Here is a 17781-nt window from a genome sequence, read left to right on the forward strand (position 1 = left end):
GCCACACGGCCCGGGGGGGGGGGTGGGTGGGGGGGTCAGGGGGTGCCCCCCGACTCGCTGGGTGCCTCTGATTGGCCGAGGGGGCCGTCCAAAATCCGCTGCTCGCGCCGGGTCCCACCTCTCCGCGGCGGCGCATCGTATAAAAGGGCCGGCGGAGAAGTGGGCAAAGGGCAGTAGGAAATTTCTGCTGGGGTCTGGATTTGGAGCTCCAGGGTTGGATCGGCCCCGTATGACCCCAAGCTAAGAACAAAAGAGACCCCAAAGAGTCTACATGTCTAATATTTAGACATGTTCAGCTTTGTGGATTCTCGGTCACTGCTGTTGATAGCAGCGACTGTCCTACTCGCCCGCGGGCAAGGAGAGGAAGACAGTGAGTAGTGGGCGCTGGGTGATGCTGCTCACCCCGGCGGGACGCGGCTGTGGGGTGGGACCGGCTCCCGCGGCACCGGCGACGCCCGGCCCGGCTGCCCCGGGGTGGGCAAGGAGGAACTCGGGGTGGGCGTGCGGAGCGGAGAGGGGAATTAGGGGCAAAGTAGGGAAATGAGGGGAAAATTGCAAAAAAAAAAAAAAAAACAAAACACCCAGAAGAGAATAGGACTGAGGGGATTTGGGGTTAGGGGAAAAGGGGTTTAGGGGGCTGTGGGGGTGAGGAGTCGGGGCGCCCTGCCAAGAGCGGGGAGGGAAGGAAGGGTGGAGAGGAGCCGGCGGGGAAGGAGGGAGCCGGGACGAAGGGGAGGAGGAGGAGGAGGCCGGGAAGGGAAAGGAAAGGGGGGAAAGAGCGCGGGAGAGAGAAGAGGGGGGAGAGGAGGGAGAGGGGGGGCCCAGCCCCGGGATCTGCGAAAGCCATCAGGAAAGAATTAGAAAAGTCTCGGATGATTCATAAGCAAAATGTTTCGGCAGCCGGGGGAGCGGGGGCTGCCAGCGGCGCGGGCCGGGGGCACGGCTGGGGTCACCCCCCCATGCCACGCCACGGCCCCCGTGCCCCGCTGCCACCTGCGCCAGGGGGACACGGGGGGACCACGGGCCCGGAGCCCATCGCTTTTTGCCCAATTTTGTCCTTTTTGGGGGGATTTTTTGGGTGTTTTTCTTAAATGCCTTTTCAATTATTATTGTCATTTATTATTACTATTATTATTATTATGCATTTTGCACTGACAATGCCCATCCCGCATTTCCCCTTCTCCATTTCCCATTCCCCGTTCTCCGTCCTGCGTTTCCCATTCTGCATTTTGCCTTTCCCATTCCCATTCTGCCCCTTTTTTTTTTCCTTTTTCCCAGAAGAATTTTGCATTTTCCATTTGCCTTTTTTAAACACATTTTTTCTTTTTTTTCCTCCCTTTTTTTTTTCTTTGCCTTTTTTTTTACCCCCTTTTTTTTGTTTTTACTTCTTTTGCCTTTTTTTTTTTTTTTTTTGGAGGGGCGAGGGGAGTGTTTCCATGAGCTGGCTCAGCCCCTCTCTCCCCTTCCCCACACCAGGACCCTTCCCCACCGTGGGGCCACCGCCGGGCCTGGCCGCTCGCCCTGCCCTCCCCTCCCTCCCCACGCAGCCCCCGCCCGCCTCCGCTCTCTGGCGTCCCGTTCCCGCTCCCATCTGGCCCGATCCAGCCCCATCCCTGGATCCAATTTCAGCCCAGACTCCGGGGCCCGCCCGTCCCGTCCCATCCCGTCCTTCCCCGCCAGCCCGCGGCTGTCGCGTCCCCCACGGATTCCGGGGACCCCCCCCTTGCCTCGGGGGGGTGTTTGAGTTGGCCCCGGCCGGCCCGAGCGAGCGGCTGCGGGGATTTTTTGTTTAAATTCCAGCCGGTGTGGGAAGAGTTTATTGTGGAGTTTTTTGGTTGTTTTTTTTTTTTTTTTTTTTTTTTCCCCGTGTCACCGCGCTGCGCTGATGAGAACCAGATGAAGGAAAGGGAGAAGCGCTGCGGGAGCGGGGAGGGGGTGAGGGGAGGAGGAGGGGGGAGCCCGCCGGGCTCCGGTCCGCCCCTCCTGACGCTGCCGCCCGCCCCGTCCCAGTCCAAACCGGGAGCTGCATCCAGGATGGGCTCACGTACAACGACAAGGACGTGTGGAAACCAGAACCGTGCCAGATCTGCGTCTGCGACAGCGGCAACATCCTGTGCGACGAGGTGATCTGCGAGGACACCTCCGACTGCCCCAACGCCGAGATCCCCTTCGGAGAGTGCTGCCCCATCTGTCCCGACACCGACGGTACCGCGACATCCCCCCGGAGGGGTCCCACCCCCCTCCCCCGGGGTGCCTGGGTGTGGGGTGGGTGATGCTGCGCTGCTCTGAACCCCCTTTTTATCCCCCCACAGCCTCCCCTGCCTACCCAGAAAGTGCTGGAGTAGAGGTAAGGGCCCCCCAAAACGCAGCCCCCGCTAATTTCAACCCCGCCCCCCGTTTTTGGAGCCCCCTCCCTTTTCTAACCTGTTCTGTCTCTGCCCCACAGGGTCCTAAAGGAGACACCGGCCCCAAAGGAGACAGGGTGGGTGCGCCCCCCCCCTCAGAGCCCCCTGCTCTGCAGAGACCCCCATCCTGCTGGGGCCCACCCCAATCCCACAGGGGGACACCCCAATCCCACTGGGCTCATCCCAATCCTGCTGGAGCTCACCCCAGTCCCACTGGGGTCACCCCAATCCCGCTGGGGTCACCCCAATCCCCAACTGGGGCTCATCCCAATCCCCAACTGGGGTTCACCCCAATCCTACTGGGGTCACCCCAAACCTGCTGAGTTCACCCCAATCCCACTGGGGTCACCCCAATCCTGCTGGGGTCACCCCAATCCTGCTGGGGTCACCCCAATCCTCAACTGGGGCTCACCCCAATCCCCAACTGGGGCTCACCCCAATCCCCAGCTGGGGTCACCCCAATCCCACTGGGGACATCCCAATCCCCAACTAGGGTCACCCCAATCCCGCAGGGGTCACCCCAATCCCACAGGGCCTCACCCCTCTCTTCTCTCCCCAGGGACTCCCCGGCCCCCCCGGCAGAGATGGAATCCCCGGACAGCCCGGACTCCCGGGACCCCCAGGCCCTCCCGGCCCCCCAGGCCTCGGCGGAGTGAGTGTGGGGGGGTCCCTGGTGGCGCAGCCCCCCGGGGGTCCCTGCCCCGCTCACCCCCCGCTCTCCCTCCCCGCAGAACTTCGCTCCCCAGATGTCCTACGGCTACGACGAGAAGGCCGGAGGCATGGCCGTGCCCGGGCCCATGGTGAGCCCGGGGGCACGGGGGGACACCAGGGATACTGGGGGACACTGGGGGCACAGGGGGACACCGGGGGTACAGGGGGCATGGGGGGCACAGGGGGACACCAGAGGCACAGGGGGCATGGGGGGCACAGGGGGCATGGGGGGCACAGGGGGCATGAGGGGCACAGGGGGACACCAGGGGCACAGGGGGACACCAGGGGCTCAGGGGGAAGCTGGGCGAGGGGACAGGACAGGAGTGGTCCCTGTGCTGGTGACGTCACTGAGCACCAGGACGTGGCAGGGGTGTTGGGGATGGGGACAGGGATGGGGTGACAGCAGAGACAGGGAATGCGCAGGGACTGGGGCAGGGACAGAGTCGGGGACAGGTTGGTGATGGGGACAGGGATGGGGTGGCAATGGGGACAAGGAATGGGTGGAGGTGGGAACAGAGATGGGGACACGGTGTTGGGGTGGCAGTGGGGACAGGCAATGGGGACAATAGCATGGGGCGATGGGGGCATGGCAATAGGGGCAGGGATGGGGTGGCAGCGGGGACAGGCAATGGTTGGTGTTGGGGACAAGGAATGGAGTGGGTGGGGTGGCAATGGGGACAGCGAGCGGGGGACAGGGAGGGGCTGGCTTTGGGACAGTGATGGGGTGGAGGTGAGGACAGCAGCGGGAGGGTGGTGGGGACAGGGACAGGGTGACAAGGCACCCACTGATGACGCTTTCTGCTCTCCCCAGGGCCCAGCTGGTCCCCGTGGTCTCCCCGGCCCTCCCGGTGCTCCCGTGAGTGTCACCTCTTCCTGTCTGTTTGGGTTTGGGGACAAACAGCCCCTCTGGGTGGTGGGGGGGACAGGTCAGAGGGTGTCACACCCTTCCTGACAGCTACAGAAGCACTTGGGGACAAAGTCCTCGTGCCACCACACGGGGGGACACCGCCACTGCCACGGGGGGATCCAGGCCCAAGCTCCTCATTTTCTGACCCATTTTTTTACCCTTTATTTTTTCTCCACAGGGTCCTCAAGGTTTCCAAGGTCCCCCTGGTGAACCTGGAGAGCCTGGTGCTTCTGTGAGTGCTGTCGCCTGCCGATGTCCCCTGGGTTTGGGGACACTGCTGCTGCTCCCAGCCCTGGCTGTGGCCACACTGTCCCTGCTCTGGGATCCACGGCAGTGGGGCTGCCAGGGCCTGGCACTGCCCGGGGCGGGTGGCAGGGTGACAGGGGGCAGCTGTCACCTCAGCACCCTCACCCCTGCCCACCCTCTCTCCTAGGGTCCCATGGGCCCCCGAGGTCCCGCTGGCCCCCCTGGCAAGAACGGAGATGATGTAAGTGGCCCGCCCGTGGGGTCCCCCCCACTTTGGGGCCTGGTGGCCCTGCCAGCCCCCCAAGGCGAGCAGGAGCCGCCTGGCTTGGGGACATGCCACCAAGGCCGTGTCCTTGTCCTCAGGGTGAAGCTGGCAAGCCTGGCCGCCCCGGAGAGCGGGGTCCCCCCGGCCCCCAGGTGAGACACACGAGGGGACACCCCCAGCTGTCCCCCCCCTCGGGGACAGGGCACTCTGGTGTGGGGACAGCCCCCCCAGCGCCCCCGTCACCACCTCCCGTTTCCCCCAGGGCGCTCGAGGTCTCCCCGGAACCGCCGGCCTGCCAGGCATGAAGGGACACAGAGTGAGTCCCCCCTCCCGTGCTGGTGACACTCAGGGGACGAGGGACCCCTGACCTCCCCCAGGGCCCCCTCCTGACCCCCCACCCCTTCTCTCTCCTGCCCCCAGGGTTTCAGTGGTCTGGATGGTGCCAAGGGTGAGCCTGGACCTGCTGGCCCCAAGGTGAGGAGTGGTGGCAGTGCCACCGCTGTCCCAGCAATGTCACCGCTGTCCCCTCCTCCCTGCAGAGCAGGTCCCTCATGGTGTCCTTCCTCCTTAGGGAGAGCCCGGCAGCCCCGGAGAGAACGGAGCTCCTGGGCAGATGGTGAGTGCTGGACCCGGGGGTGCGGGGGGTTCTGGGCGAGAGGGGACAAGGATGGGGGGTGACACCCGGAGGGGACCCAGCTCCTCCTCAGGGATCCGCCAGGGAATGGGGTGGGAGGGGCTGAACCCCTTGGGAACGTCACCGTGGGCAGCAGTGGGGGGCACAGGGATGGGAGGAGGCTCAGAAAGGGGGAAGTGTCCATCCAGGTGACCCAAACGTGTCCTAAACGTGTCCTGTCCCCTCCCCAGGGTCCTCGTGGTCTTCCCGGCGAGAGAGGCCGTCCCGGCCCATCTGGCCCCGCTGTGAGTATTTGGGATGGGCGGGGCTGAGATCCCTGCCCGGGCACGGGGGACTGTGCCACCCGTGGGGGTCACCTGTGTCACCCGTGGGCGTCACTCACGCTGTCCCCTCTCCCGCAGGGCGCTCGTGGCAACGACGGTGCTCCCGGCGCTGCCGGTCCCCCCGTGAGTACCCCCGACCCCCTGCACCCTCCTGGGGAGGGAGATCCCATCCCGGCTGCCCCCATGGGTAGCTAGGGGGGCTCTGCTGCCTGGGGATGCCCCCCGTGCCAGCTGCGGGCCGGGATCCCCGCTCTGAGCCGTGCCCTCTGTCCCATTTAGGGTCCAACTGGTCCCGCTGGTCCCCCCGGCTTCCCCGGTGCCGCTGGTGCTAAGGTAGGGCCTGCCTGGCTCTGCGGGGCTGGGAGGGGCTGGGGGGCACTGGGAGCGCGGGCTGGGGGAGCGCTGGGTGGGGAAGGGGTCCCCGAGGCCGGAGCGCCCAGGCTGGCGCTGCCTGGGACGGTGGCACTCGTGGGGACGTCCCCAGCGTGTCCTGGACGCCTGTCCCGGCTGTGCCACCACGGGGAGGAGCCGCAGGTGGAACCAGCCCTGCGGGGGTCAGGGCAGCCCCGGCGCTCACGGCTCTTCCTCCTCCTCCTCTTCCTCCCCAGGGTGAGACAGGTCCCCAGGGAGCTCGTGGCAGCGAAGGTCCCCAAGGTGCTCGCGGTGAGCCCGGTCCCCCCGGCCCTGCTGGCGCTGCCGGTCCTGCTGTAAGTGACACCCGAAGGCTCCCTGTCCTTTGGCCTCGCGTCCTGCCAGCCCCGCCGTGACCCTCCTCTTCCTCCTTCTCTCCGCAGGGCAACCCCGGTGCTGACGGCCAACCCGGTGCCAAGGGCGCGACCGTGAGTGTCCCTCGCGTCCCCCCCGGCCGCGGCAGGAAGGGCTGTGCCGCTTCCTCACGGCCTCCCGTGCCTCTTGCAGGGCGCTCCTGGCATCGCTGGCGCTCCCGGCTTCCCCGGTGCCCGCGGTCCCTCCGGACCCCAGGGTCCCAGCGGCGCCCCCGGCCCCAAGGGGAACACCGTGAGTACCCCCGGGCTCCTCCAGCTGCCTCTTCCCGGCCTGGGAGCCTTTCCTCCGCGCCGGGCCGCTGCTGCAGCCCCGCCTGGAGGTGCCTCCCGAGGTGTCCCACGGTCCCTGCAGCCCTGCCAGAGCAGGGTGGTGCAGGGGGTGGCGGATGCCGCGCCCTGGTCCCTCTGAGAGCTCATCGGGCGTGACTCGGGGGTCCCTCTGCGCCTCAATCCGCCGTTGAACCTTTTCTCTCTTCTCTCCCCTCCAGGGTGAGCCCGGTGCTCCAGGCAACAAGGGTGACACCGGTGCCAAAGGCGAACCCGTGAGTGACCCCCGCAACGTGTCCTGGGGGCGCGGCCCCTGCTGGCTCCGGCCCTTTCCGGGGGTCCTCATCCCTGCTGCTCCTTCCCCAGGGTCCCGCTGGTGTCCAAGGCCCCCCCGGCCCCGCTGGAGAAGAAGGCAAGAGAGGAGCCCGTGGTGAGCCCGGCCCCGCTGGGCTGCCCGGCCCCGCTGGCGAACGTGTGAGTAGCAGCGTCCCTGTCCCCACCCTCGCCATGTCCCTGTCCCCACCCCTGTCATGTCCCTGTCCCTGTCCCCACCCCCGCCCTCCCCCCATCCCCCCGTGTCCAGCGGCTGAACCTCCTGCGTGTTTGGGGACCCCGTGGCGACATCCCCGGCCCCTTCAGGCTGCTCCCACTGGTGGCCATGTCCCGCTCTGGCACACGCCTCCCCTGCAGCCCCGAGGTCCCCCCGTGTCCCCACACTGACCCTGCCGTGTCCCCCTCAGGGTGCTCCTGGCAGCCGCGGTTTCCCTGGCGCCGATGGCATCGCCGGTCCCAAGGTGGGTGCCCGCGTCCGTCTGCGGGAGAAAGTCGCGTCAGCGGGGCGCTGGGGACTCTGGCCGCTGTCACCTGTGCCCACTCAGTGGCCACAGCGGCGCCGAGTGGCTGCCACCCGCGGGGACACGGCTCTGTGCCCGTCCCCCGGTGCTGTCCTGCAGCTGGGTCACCCCTGTCCCCCCTGCCCAGGGTCCCCCCGGCGAGCGCGGCTCCCCCGGCCCCGTTGGCCCCAAAGGATCTCCTGGTGAAGCTGGACGCCCCGGGGAACCCGGACTCCCCGGTGCCAAGGTGAGCGGGCGCGGTGACACGGTGACACGGTGACACGGTGACGCGGTGACACGGTGACGCGGTGACACGGAGCCGCATCAGCACGGCCACGGGGCTGTCGTGTGCCGGCGGAGGAGCCGCTTTCCAGGACGCTCCCGTTCTCTGGAGCATCCCCTGGAAGTGCTGAGCTCCTGACCCCCCCCTCCCGCTGCCTCGCAGGGTCTGACTGGAAGCCCCGGGAGCCCCGGTCCCGACGGCAAGACCGGCCCCCCTGTAAGTTGTCCCCGCTGATGTCCCCTCCTCCCCTGGCTCGCCACGGGCCCGGCTAACGAGGCGCTGGCTCCCCCCGACAGGGTCCCGCTGGTCAAGACGGGCGGCCCGGCCCCCCCGGCCCCCCCGGAGCCAGAGGCCAGGCCGGCGTGATGGGATTCCCCGGTCCCAAAGGTGCTGCGGTGAGTGCCACCCCCGGGGCCGCTGCCGCACGCTGCTCCCCGAGGGACGCGCCCGGGACCTGTCCCGCGTCCCCGCTGCGTCACGGGCTCATCCCGCTCTGGTTTTAGGGCGAACCCGGCAAACCTGGCGAGAGAGGAGCTCCCGGTCCCCCCGGCGCCGTGGTGAGTGTGGGGTGGGGCACAGACAGCCCTGGGGGGGGTGGTGACAAGTGACCCCGGTGTGAGGTGACAAAGAGGGTCACCGTGCTGTGGGGTGACCGGGAGGGTGACAGGGAGGGTGATTGGGAGCATCACCCCAGCGTGGGGTGGCGGGGAGGGCCAGCGATGGGTGCGAATGGGGTGGGAATGGGGTGGGAATGGAGTGTCAGTGGGGTGCGAATGGGGTGCGAATGGGGTGCGAACGCGGGGTCAGGGGGCCGAGGCAGCCAGGGAAGGCTCCCGGCCCGAGGCCGCAGCGGGATGAGGTGTTTGGGATCCCGTCCCGGTGGCTACCGGCGGAGCTGGAGCGGGGACAGCGGCGGTGACGTGGCCGCGGGCAGCTCGCCGCGGTGTCTCCCGGCCTTCGAAGGATCCCGCGGCCGTGTCCAGGCCCACGCCCAGCTCGGGGTGGGGGCACAGAGCCCTGCGGGGGCTGCTCTGAGCACCCTCCTCTCCCTCCTCCCCAGGGCCCTGCTGGCAAAGATGGTGAAACCGGTGCCCAAGGTCCTCCCGGCCCCACCGTGAGTATCCCCCCGGCCCGCGGCCACCCACGGCCATGCCCGGCCACCGGACAAGGGTCTCGGGAGCCACCTGCCCCCCTCCATGCCTGTCCTGTGTCCCCCAGGGTCCCGCTGGAGAAAGAGGTGAACAAGGTCCCGCTGGTGCTCCTGGCTTCCAGGTGAGGAGTGTCCCCTTCCCCGGCAGGGGACAAAGCACCCGGAGCGTGGGTGACATTGCCCTTGTCCCCTCCGTGGTGGCTCACGGCTCCTCTTCTTCCTCCCCAGGGTCTGCCCGGCCCCGCTGGCCCCCCTGGCGAGGCTGGCAAGCCCGGTGAGCAGGTGAGTGTGGGCACTGGGGACCCTCCTGTCCCCTCCCCGTCACCCCTCTCCTGGTCACACCGGGGGCTGCTGCTGGGGTCCCCCCAGAGCACCCCCAGGTGGGGGAGCAGTGGGAATCCCAGCCCTGCCCAGGGAACGAGGGACCCCTGGGGGCACCCCGGGGTCCCCTCTGCCCTTCCCCGGTGCCACCCGTTCCCCTCTGACTCGTCACCCTCTCCCTCCTGCTCAGGGTGTCCCCGGAGACGCCGGAGCCCCCGGTCCCGCCGGTGCCAGGGTAAGCTGAACCCCCCCCCCCATCTCCCCTCAATTCTGGGCACCCCAAATTGCCCCACAGTGCCTGACAGGCCCTGTCCTGCCTCCCCTCCCCAGGGTGAGAGAGGATTCCCTGGAGAACGCGGTGTCCAAGGTCCCCCCGGTCCCCAAGGTCCTCGTGGTGCTAACGGTGCTCCCGGTAACGATGGTGCTAAGGTAGGTGCCAGGCTGGGCGTGGGAGGGGGACTGTGCCCAGCTTGTGGGGCACAGCCGTGAGCGTGGCTGGGTTTGGCCTCACCCCCTGAGGCTGGGGTGGATTTGCTGTGCCGGGATCTCACTAATCCCTGCTTTCCCTCTTTGCCAGGGCGATGCTGGTGCTCCCGGAGCCCCCGGGAACCAGGGCCCCCCCGGTCTGCAGGGTATGCCCGGAGAGCGTGGTGCTGCCGGCCTGCCAGGCGCCAAGGGTGACAGAGTACGTGTCCCCACACCCCTCGTGTCCCCAGAACCCTGCTGTCCCCCTTGGTAGCCTGCTCCCCATCATCCTTGTGCCCCCTCAGCACCCCCTCGGGGCTGGGTGTGCCCCCGAGCTGAGGCCGGCGGGCAGGGGATGCTCTGTGTCACCTCTGTCCCCAACCCTTGGGGACAATCCCTTGCTGAGAGCCCAGCCCTTGTGAGGAGGAGGAGGAGGAGGATGGTCCCAGCCCGTCCCAGGGAGGATGAAGAACCACAGATGTCTCGGTGCACCCCCCAAGGGACCTGTCCCTGTAACCCACTCTTGTGTCCCTCCCTCAGGGTGACCCCGGTCCCAAAGGTGCTGATGGCGCTCCTGGCAAGGACGGTCTCCGAGGCCTGACCGGTCCCATCGGCCCCCCCGGCCCTGCTGGTGCTCCTGGTGACAAGGTGGGGACATCCCGCAGGGACAGACGTGTCCAGGCAGTCACCGCCACCTCCTCGCCACAGCCCTGATCCCTTTTTTTCCTGATTTCCTCCCCTTTTCCAGGGTGAAGCCGGTCCCCCCGGTCCTGCTGGTCCCACTGGCGCCCGTGGTGCTCCCGTAAGTGTCCCCCACCCTCGGTGATGGCCCTGCCATGGGTGGCCACTCCTTGGTGGCCGTGGTGGTTGTCCCCTGCTTGTCTCACGCCGTTCCCTCCCATCTCTCTTCTCCAGGGTGACCGCGGCGAGCCCGGCCCTCCCGGTCCTGCTGGATTTGCTGGCCCCCCCGTAAGTGCGACGGGCCCCCCCCACACCCGGGGGTCCGCTCCCGCCCCCCAGGGCGGCTCTGAGCCCCCCGGGCTCACGCCGGCCCCGTGTCCCGCAGGGCGCTGACGGCCAGCCTGGTGCTAAAGGTGAAACTGGGGATGCTGGAGCCAAGGGTGACGCCGGTCCCCCCGGCCCCGCTGGCCCCACTGGTGCTCCTGGACCTGCTGTAAGTGCCCCCCTCAGCCCCCCCGCTGCCCGGGCTTGCAGCGCCACACCGCAGCTCACCCCTCTCCTCCTCCTCTTCCTCCTCTTCCTCCTGCCCAGGGTGCTGTTGGTGCTCCCGGTCCCAAAGGTGCTCGTGGCAGCGCTGGACCCCCTGTAAGTACCGGTCTTGTGGGGAAGGGGCGCCTGGGGGAGTCTGGGGGCGCCCCCGGGCGGGAACAACCCCGAGGTGCTTTAACTCTGCCTCTGCTCCCCCCACACCGTGGGGCACCTCCGGCCCTGCGCCCCCAAAACCGTCTGGGGATGGAGTGGGGTGGCCTCATCCCAGCAGGGCATAGAGCAGAGGGAAAAGGGGGGGTTGCCTTTGCACTCCCCAAATCAGCCCCCCAGGTGGGCGCTTTCCCCCTGACCACCAGCCCCGGGGTTCCCTGCGGCGACTCCGATTGTCCCCTGGACCTTCGGATCCAACCCCACTGACGCAGCTCTCCTCCCTCGCAGGGTGCTACTGGTTTCCCTGGTGCTGCTGGAAGAGTTGGACCCCCCGGCCCCTCTGTGAGTACCCCTGGGGGGGGGAGATGTGGGGGGGCTGGTGCTGGGGACACGGGACAGGAGGCGCTGGGCACCGTCCAGGTGCTGAGCGTGGCCGCCCTGTCCCACCTGGCCCCGGGACACCCCTGGCCGCCCTTCAGCTGGCAGCGGGAGGGGTCCCGGCCTGACGGCATCGCCTCCCCCCCCCTCCACCCCGCGCAGGGCAACATCGGCCTCCCCGGCCCGCCCGGCCCCAGCGGGAAGGAAGGTGGCAAAGGACCCCGCGGTGAGACCGGCCCCGCTGGCCGCCCCGGAGAGCCGGGACCCGCCGGTCCCCCCGGCCCCCCCGGCGAGAAAGGAGCCCCCGGCGCTGACGGCCCCATCGTGAGTCCCGGACCCCTCTGCTCGTCACCGCCTCTCGCTGTCCCCTCCGAGGCGAGCGTGGCGCCCGCCGCTGCCCCACCCTGAGGCGCCGTTTGTCCCCGCAGGGCGCTCCCGGCACGCCCGGACCCCAAGGTATCGCCGGCCAGCGCGGTGTCGTTGGTCTCCCCGGCCAGAGAGGCGAGCGAGGCTTCCCTGGGCTGCCCGGCCCCTCCGTGAGTACCGGGAGGCTCCCGGCAACCGAAGGCTCTGTCACCCCCCCGGGGTGGCTGTCCCACGGTGTCTGAGCCCCCGTTGTGTCCCCCCGCAGGGTGAACCCGGCAAACAAGGTCCCTCCGGCTCCCCCGGCGAGCGCGGCCCCCCCGGCCCCATGGGCCCCCCCGGCCTGGCCGGACCCCCCGGAGAAGCCGGACGCGAGGTGAGCCCGTGGCCACCATCGGCGCTGCGGGGCACGGACCCCCTGTGCTGAGGACTCAGGGCACTGATGGGCACTGCCCGTGGGGGGCTGTGAGACCCCCCCGTGACCCCCCCCCCCACCCCTAACGAGGGTCTCTGCTCCCCGTAGGGTGCTCCCGGTGCTGAAGGTGCCCCCGGCCGTGACGGTGCTGCTGGTCCCAAGGTGAGTGGGCTCTGAGGGGGGCGCGGGAGGGGTGATGGGGTTGTGCTGGCCCGCACTGACCTCTCTTCTTCCTCCTCCTCCTCCTCCTCACAGGGCGATCGTGGTGAGACCGGCCCCGCCGGCCCCCCTGGTGCTCCCGGTGCCCCCGGTGCCCCCGGCCCCGTTGGCCCTGCTGGCAAGAACGGAGATCGTGGTGAGACGGTAAGTGCTGCTCTGCCCAGAGCCCCCCTTGCACCCCCCGGCCCGGGGACACCGGGAAGGGCCCGGTTCTGGGGCCTGGCCCCGGGCTCAGCTCCTGCCGCTGGAAGGAGCTTCCCCAGGAAAGGGAACCACCCCGCTCGGGGGTCCCTGAGCGCCTCAGGGTGGTTCTGCCCCAAGCCAGCAGCAGCAGGAGGTGCAGGATGCTCTAACCTGTCCCCTTCTCTCCTGTCCCAGGGTCCCCAAGGTCCCGCTGGCCCCCCTGGTCCTGCTGGTGCTCGTGGTCCTGCTGTAAGTGACGTTCTGCTCTGTCCTCCTCGGTGCCTCTGTGTCCCCACAGGCGTGGGGACAGTGACCGGCCAGGATGCCACTCAACTCATCTTCCTCCTCCTCCTCCTCCTCCTCCTGCTGCAGGGTCCCCAAGGTCCCCGTGGTGACAAAGGTGAAACCGGTGAACAGGGTGACAGAGGCATGAAGGGTCACAGAGGCTTCTCCGGTCTCCAGGGCCCACCCGGTCCTCCCGTAAGTCCCGCGGGGTGACGGTGGCCCCGGGCGCTGCCGCCCGTCCAGGAGGCAGCGCGAGCTGCTGATGTCACCTCTGATGTCGCCTCTTCTTCCTCCTCGACTGTCACAGGGCTCTCCTGGTGAACAAGGTCCTTCTGGTGCTTCTGGCCCCGCCGGTCCCCGAGTGAGTCCCGGGACGAGCTGCGACATCCGGCCACGGCCGTGGCACCGCAGGGGAGGGCGGGGGGCCCCCACCGCCATCGGGATCCCCGCGGGGTCCTGACTCGGGGCTGGAGGCTCTGCCGGGGCCGCACGGCCGCGCTCACGCTTTTCTCCCGTCCCGCAGGGTCCTCCCGGCTCCGCTGGTGCTGCTGGCAAGGACGGTCTGAACGGGCTGCCCGGCCCCATCGGTCCCCCCGGCCCCCGCGGCCGCACCGGCGACGTCGGTCCCGTCGTACGTGCCGACCCTTCCGCCCTCCCAGAGCCGCCCGCCTTCAGCGCCCGCTCCTCCGTCACCATCCTCCTCCTCTCCCCACGCAGGGTCCCCCCGGCCCCCCCGGGCCCCCCGGTCCTCCCGGCCCTCCGAGCGGCGGCTTCGACTTCAGCTTCCTGCCCCAGCCGCCCCAGGAGAAGGCGCACGACGGCGGCCGCTACTACCGGGCCGATGACGCCAACGTGATGCGCGACCGCGACCTGGAGGTGGACACCACCCTCAAGAGCCTGAGCCAGCAGATCGAGAACATCCGCAGCCCCGAGGGCACCCGCAAGAACCCCGCCCGCACCTGCCGCGACCTGAAGATGTGCCACGGCGACTGGAAGAGCGGTCGGTGTCCCCCCGGTCCCCGCCGGCCCCTCGCGGCTGTCACCCCGTCTCTGTCCCCTCTGCTGCTCCTCACCTCTGTCCTTCTTCCACCTCCCGGTGCATCCGCACCGCCCCTCGTCTGTCCTGTCTCTCCTGTCTGCCTTCCCCTCCATCCTCCATCCTCCATCCCCCTCCCGTCCCTCCCTCCCGTCCCTCTCCTGTTTGCTCCCCTTCTTCTTCCTCTTTTCCTGCTCCACGCTCCACCTCCATCTCCCTCCTTTGCCTTCCTCACCTCCCTCCTCATCTCCCACGGCTGCTCCTTGCCTTCCTCCTTCCTCCCCTCACCCTCAACTTCTCCCAGCCTTCATCTCCCAGTCCCTGGCCCTCACCCATCCCTCCATCCTCTGCTCCTCAGCTCCATTCTCCAACCCCTGGGGCTGTTCCTCACCCTCATCCTTCATCCCTCCTGGCTCTTCCTCACCTGTTCCCTCCTGGATTCTCCTTTCCTCCATCCCCTGGGGCTGCTCCTCACCTGTTCCATCCCTCTGGCTGCTCCTCACCTGTTCCATCCCTCTGGCTGCTCCTCACCTGTTCCATCCCTCTGGCTGTTTCTCACCTGTTCCATCCCTCTGGCTTCTCCTCACCTGTTCCATCCCTCTGGCTGTTCCTCACCTGTCCCATCCCTCTGGCTGCTCCTCAGCTCCACTCTCCATCCCCTGAGGCTGCTCCTCACCTTCATCCTCCATCCCTGCTGGCTGATCCTCCCTTCCACGCCCCTGGCTGTCCCTCCCCTTTTCCCTCCTGGCTGTCCCTCCCCTCCAACCTCCTTCCCCCTCTCCTGACCCTGTCCCTGTCCCCTCAGGCGAGTACTGGATCGACCCCAACCAAGGCTGCAACCTGGACGCCATCAAGGTCTTCTGCAACATGGAGACAGGCGAGACGTGCGTGTACCCGACGCAGGCGTCCATCGCCCGCAAGAACTGGTACCTCAGCAAGAACCCCAAGGAGAAGAAACACGTCTGGTTCGGCGAGACCATGAGCGACGGCTTCCAGGTGGGCACGGGGGGCCACCAGTGGGGGGGGTGGGGGGCGAGGGGACGGGGGGCGGCCGGAGCGTTGATGTGACCGACGTCCCCTGGCGCAGTTCGAGTACGGCGGCGAGGGCTCCGACCCGGCCGACGTTGCCATCCAGCTGACCTTCCTGCGCCTCATGGCCACCGAGGCCGCCCAGAACGTCACCTACCACTGCAAGAACAGCGTGGCCTACATGGACCAGGCCAGCGGCAACCTGAAGAAGGCCCTGCTGCTGCAGGGCGCCAACGAGATCGAGATCCGCGCCGAGGGCAACAGCCGCTTCACCTACGGCGTCACCGAGGACGGCTGCACGGTGCGTGCCGGGGCGCGGTGGGAGCGGGGGACCCCCGTTGGGGACGGGGGGTGACCGTGGTGTCCCCGCAGAGTCACACGGGCGCCTGGGGCAAGACAGTCATCGAGTACAAGACGACGAAGACCTCGCGCCTGCCCATCATCGATTTGGCTCCTATGGACGTCGGCGCTCCGGACCAGGAATTCGGCATCGACATCGGCCCCGTCTGCTTCTTGTAACCCCGGATGCCCCACGCGTGACAGGAGAGAGTAATAATAATGATAAAAAAATTAATAATAATAAAAAAAAAAAAAAAAAAAAAAAAAAAAAAAAAAAAAAAAAAAAAAAAAAAAAAAAAAAAAAGAGAAAATTTCACATGGACTTGAATTTGTGTCGGTTTCTATCCAGCGTCTCTAAAACAACTCCGGTTGCGTTGCCGTAAGAGGAAAAAACCTCAAAAACCCTCCCAAAACAAAAAAAAAAAAACCAAAACCGCATTCAACCCCCCCGAAAAATATTTAAAAAAACCCAAATAAATGACTTTTTCAAACAAAATCACCAGGAAGTGGGTTCGCTTGCTTGCCCCCCCTCATTCCTCAGCCCCAGAGATGGCAGAGCTCAGCTCCCCAGAGGGTCCCCGAGCCCCCCGGGACCCCCAGGCCCCCTCCCCGCCAGCCCCTTCGCTTCTTGCATCTCATTAGAATTTTAATTTTTGCTGCGAGGAAGATCTCGAACTCCTGGCTATAATTTGCTTTTTCTCCCTTGTTCTCCCTCTTTCCCTCCCCTCTCCCCCTTATTTTTTATTTGGATAATGCTGATTTTGAGTTCTCTTGATTTCCTTTTGTTCTGGTTATTTTTTATCATGATTTGTTGTTGTTGTTGTTGTTGTTGTTGTTCTGTTCGCTGTTTGTTGTTCATTTTATTTTCATTCAGGCAGCAAAACCAATTCACTCCCAAGCCGCGGAGCAGCTCCGGCCCTGCGCTGACGCCCCTGTCCGGATGGCTACCTCACCACTCTCGGGGTGTTTCATCGTCTTTTTGAGTCTGAATTTTGGGGTTCTTTTTGGGTTTTTTTAGCTTCGTTTGGAGCTTTTCAGCCGTGCCGGGACTTTCCTGCCAGGTTCAGAGCAAAGGTGCTAATTTTTCCCCCCCCACCCCCATCATGTTCCCCCCTTTTTTCTCTTTGGTTGCTCTGTTGTTCTCTTATTTTGATTTTCCTTTGGAGGTTTTCTTTCCCTCAGGATTTTTATCCTGGTTTTTTGTTGTTGTTTTGGGTTTTTTTAATAATTATTTTTAAATATTCTCTTTAATTTTGGCCCCGGAACACCCAACCCCGGGACCGCCTGGTGCTACAACCTCCAAAGAGGTCTCAGCTTGGTCTGTTCTAATCCCCCTCTATTTTACGGTTTATTTCCCTCCTTTTTTCTTCTTTTTTTTTTTTTTTGCTGCTCAGCTCCCCGCTCGGGAATTTTCCAAAGGTGCTATTTCCCCCCGCCCCCCACTACCCCCAGCTCCACCACCCCACGAGCAAATCCCGCAAAGCGAGAGGCATCAAATCCCAAGGGGAAAAGGAATAAATCGATTTTCCAGGTCGAGCAGGTGGAACTTCAGCTCCGCTCTCATCTTCCAGCAGCTTTTTCTCCCTCCCTCCATCCCCGCATCCTCCCCGGGCACGGAGGGCCACGAACCCACTCCCTTTGCCGGGCCCAGCTCCCGGCGGATGCTCCGGCTTTCCCCCGGTTTTGTACCTAGTTTGTATAATGTATTATAATAATTAATTAATTAATTAAGTAATTAATAATTTTAAAGTGGTTTGGGGGTTTTCTTCTTTTCTATTCTTTTTTTTTTTTTTTTTTTTTTTTCTAAATGGATATATATTTTTTTTTTTTTTTTAATTTTTCCTGACTGCTGAAATAAAGGCATGTGAAATGATCCAACCAACCTCGGGCTGCTCTGCGCCGCTCTCGGGGGGCTCGGGGGGGGTCCTGGCTGGGCGATGTTGGGAATTCCTCGTCCCTGATCCCGCTCTCATCCTGGCCGATCCCGTTCTGCTCCCAGCGACTTCTGTGCTGCTCTCCCTGCCCGTCCTCCTCCTCCTCCTCCTCCTCCTCCTCCTCCTCCTCCTCCTCCTCCTGTCCCAGCCCCCCCAACCCGGGATGAGGGGGGGAGGAAGGAAGGGGAGGGGGTTGGGATGGGCTGGGGGCGCAGAGCCGCTGGGAACCCCCAATGGGAGGGGTCTGGGGGGGGGTCTGTGCCCCCAAATGGGGAGGGGGGCTGGAGGGGAGGAAGGGCTGGGGGGCAGCTGCTGCCAGGCTGGGAAAACTGGGGGGGGGGCTCAGCTCAGAGCGACCCCCGAAAGGGAGAGCTGGGGAGGGGGGGCACAAAGACACGCCCCAAAATTGGGGCAGAGGGGTGAGGGGCTGGCCCGGTGTGGGGGTGCCCCACGACGAGCCCCCCACTCCGCGCCCCTCACTGGTGACCGCCCGCGGTCGGGTGTCGGGGATGGGGAGGGGGGGGGGCTGTGCCCTGTCTGTGCCCCCTCCCCATGGCGGGGGGCACGCGGGGACCCCCCCAGCCCCGGGGCCAGCAGCGCCGGCGCTGTCCCGCTCCATCAATGG

The 17781-nt window shown here is 66.1% G+C and overlaps 1 protein-coding gene across 2 annotated transcripts; it reads left to right on the forward strand.

Annotated features, from left to right (window-relative positions):
- The first annotated feature begins 216 nt into the window (after positions 1–216).
- On the forward strand, positions 217–17104 carry COL1A1 (collagen type I alpha 1 chain). 2 transcript variants are annotated; one of them, XM_053965139.1, is made up of 51 exons: positions 217–370; positions 2011–2205; positions 2313–2347; positions 2447–2482; positions 2965–3057; positions 3137–3205; positions 3928–3972; positions 4202–4255; positions 4457–4510; positions 4633–4686; positions 4797–4850; positions 4955–5008; positions 5106–5150; positions 5399–5452; positions 5570–5614; positions 5771–5824; positions 6100–6198; positions 6286–6330; positions 6410–6508; positions 6765–6818; positions 6910–7017; positions 7284–7337; positions 7525–7623; positions 7822–7875; positions 7956–8054; positions 8163–8216; positions 8720–8773; positions 8878–8931; positions 9038–9091; positions 9321–9365; positions 9461–9559; positions 9708–9815; positions 10136–10243; positions 10344–10397; positions 10511–10564; positions 10662–10769; positions 10868–10921; positions 11264–11317; positions 11516–11677; positions 11782–11889; positions 11985–12092; positions 12240–12293; positions 12387–12494; positions 12729–12782; positions 12906–13013; positions 13126–13179; positions 13342–13449; positions 13536–13818; positions 14660–14850; positions 14942–15184; positions 15256–17104. In XM_053965139.1, exons 1-51 carry the CDS (start codon positions 289–291, stop codon positions 15400–15402), a joined length of 4362 nt encoding a protein of 1453 aa, XP_053821114.1. In that variant the 5' UTR covers positions 217–288; the 3' UTR covers positions 15403–17104. The 2 variants fall into 2 exon arrangements, with proteins under 2 accessions (XP_053821114.1, XP_053821115.1); XM_053965140.1 differs by having other exon boundaries at positions 12387–12404.
- The last annotated feature ends 677 nt before the right edge of the window (positions 17105–17781 follow it).

The sequence above is a fragment of the Vidua chalybeata genome, chromosome 26 (assembly GCF_026979565.1).
Source record: "Vidua chalybeata isolate OUT-0048 chromosome 26, bVidCha1 merged haplotype, whole genome shotgun sequence".
In the NCBI taxonomy this organism is placed as follows: domain Eukaryota; kingdom Metazoa; phylum Chordata; class Aves; order Passeriformes; family Viduidae; genus Vidua; species Vidua chalybeata.

Coding starts and splice junctions, on each gene's coding strand:
- COL1A1 (XM_053965139.1), top strand. CDS start 289: ATGTTCAGCTTTGTGGATTCTCGGTCACTGCTGTTGATAGCAGCGACT. Junction 6,819..6,909: donor CCGGTGCCAAAGGCGAACCC/GTGAGTGACCCC, acceptor CTCCTTCCCCAG/GGTCCCGCTGGTGTCCAAGG. Junction 7,624..7,821: donor CCGGACTCCCCGGTGCCAAG/GTGAGCGGGCGC, acceptor GCTGCCTCGCAG/GGTCTGACTGGAAGCCCCGG.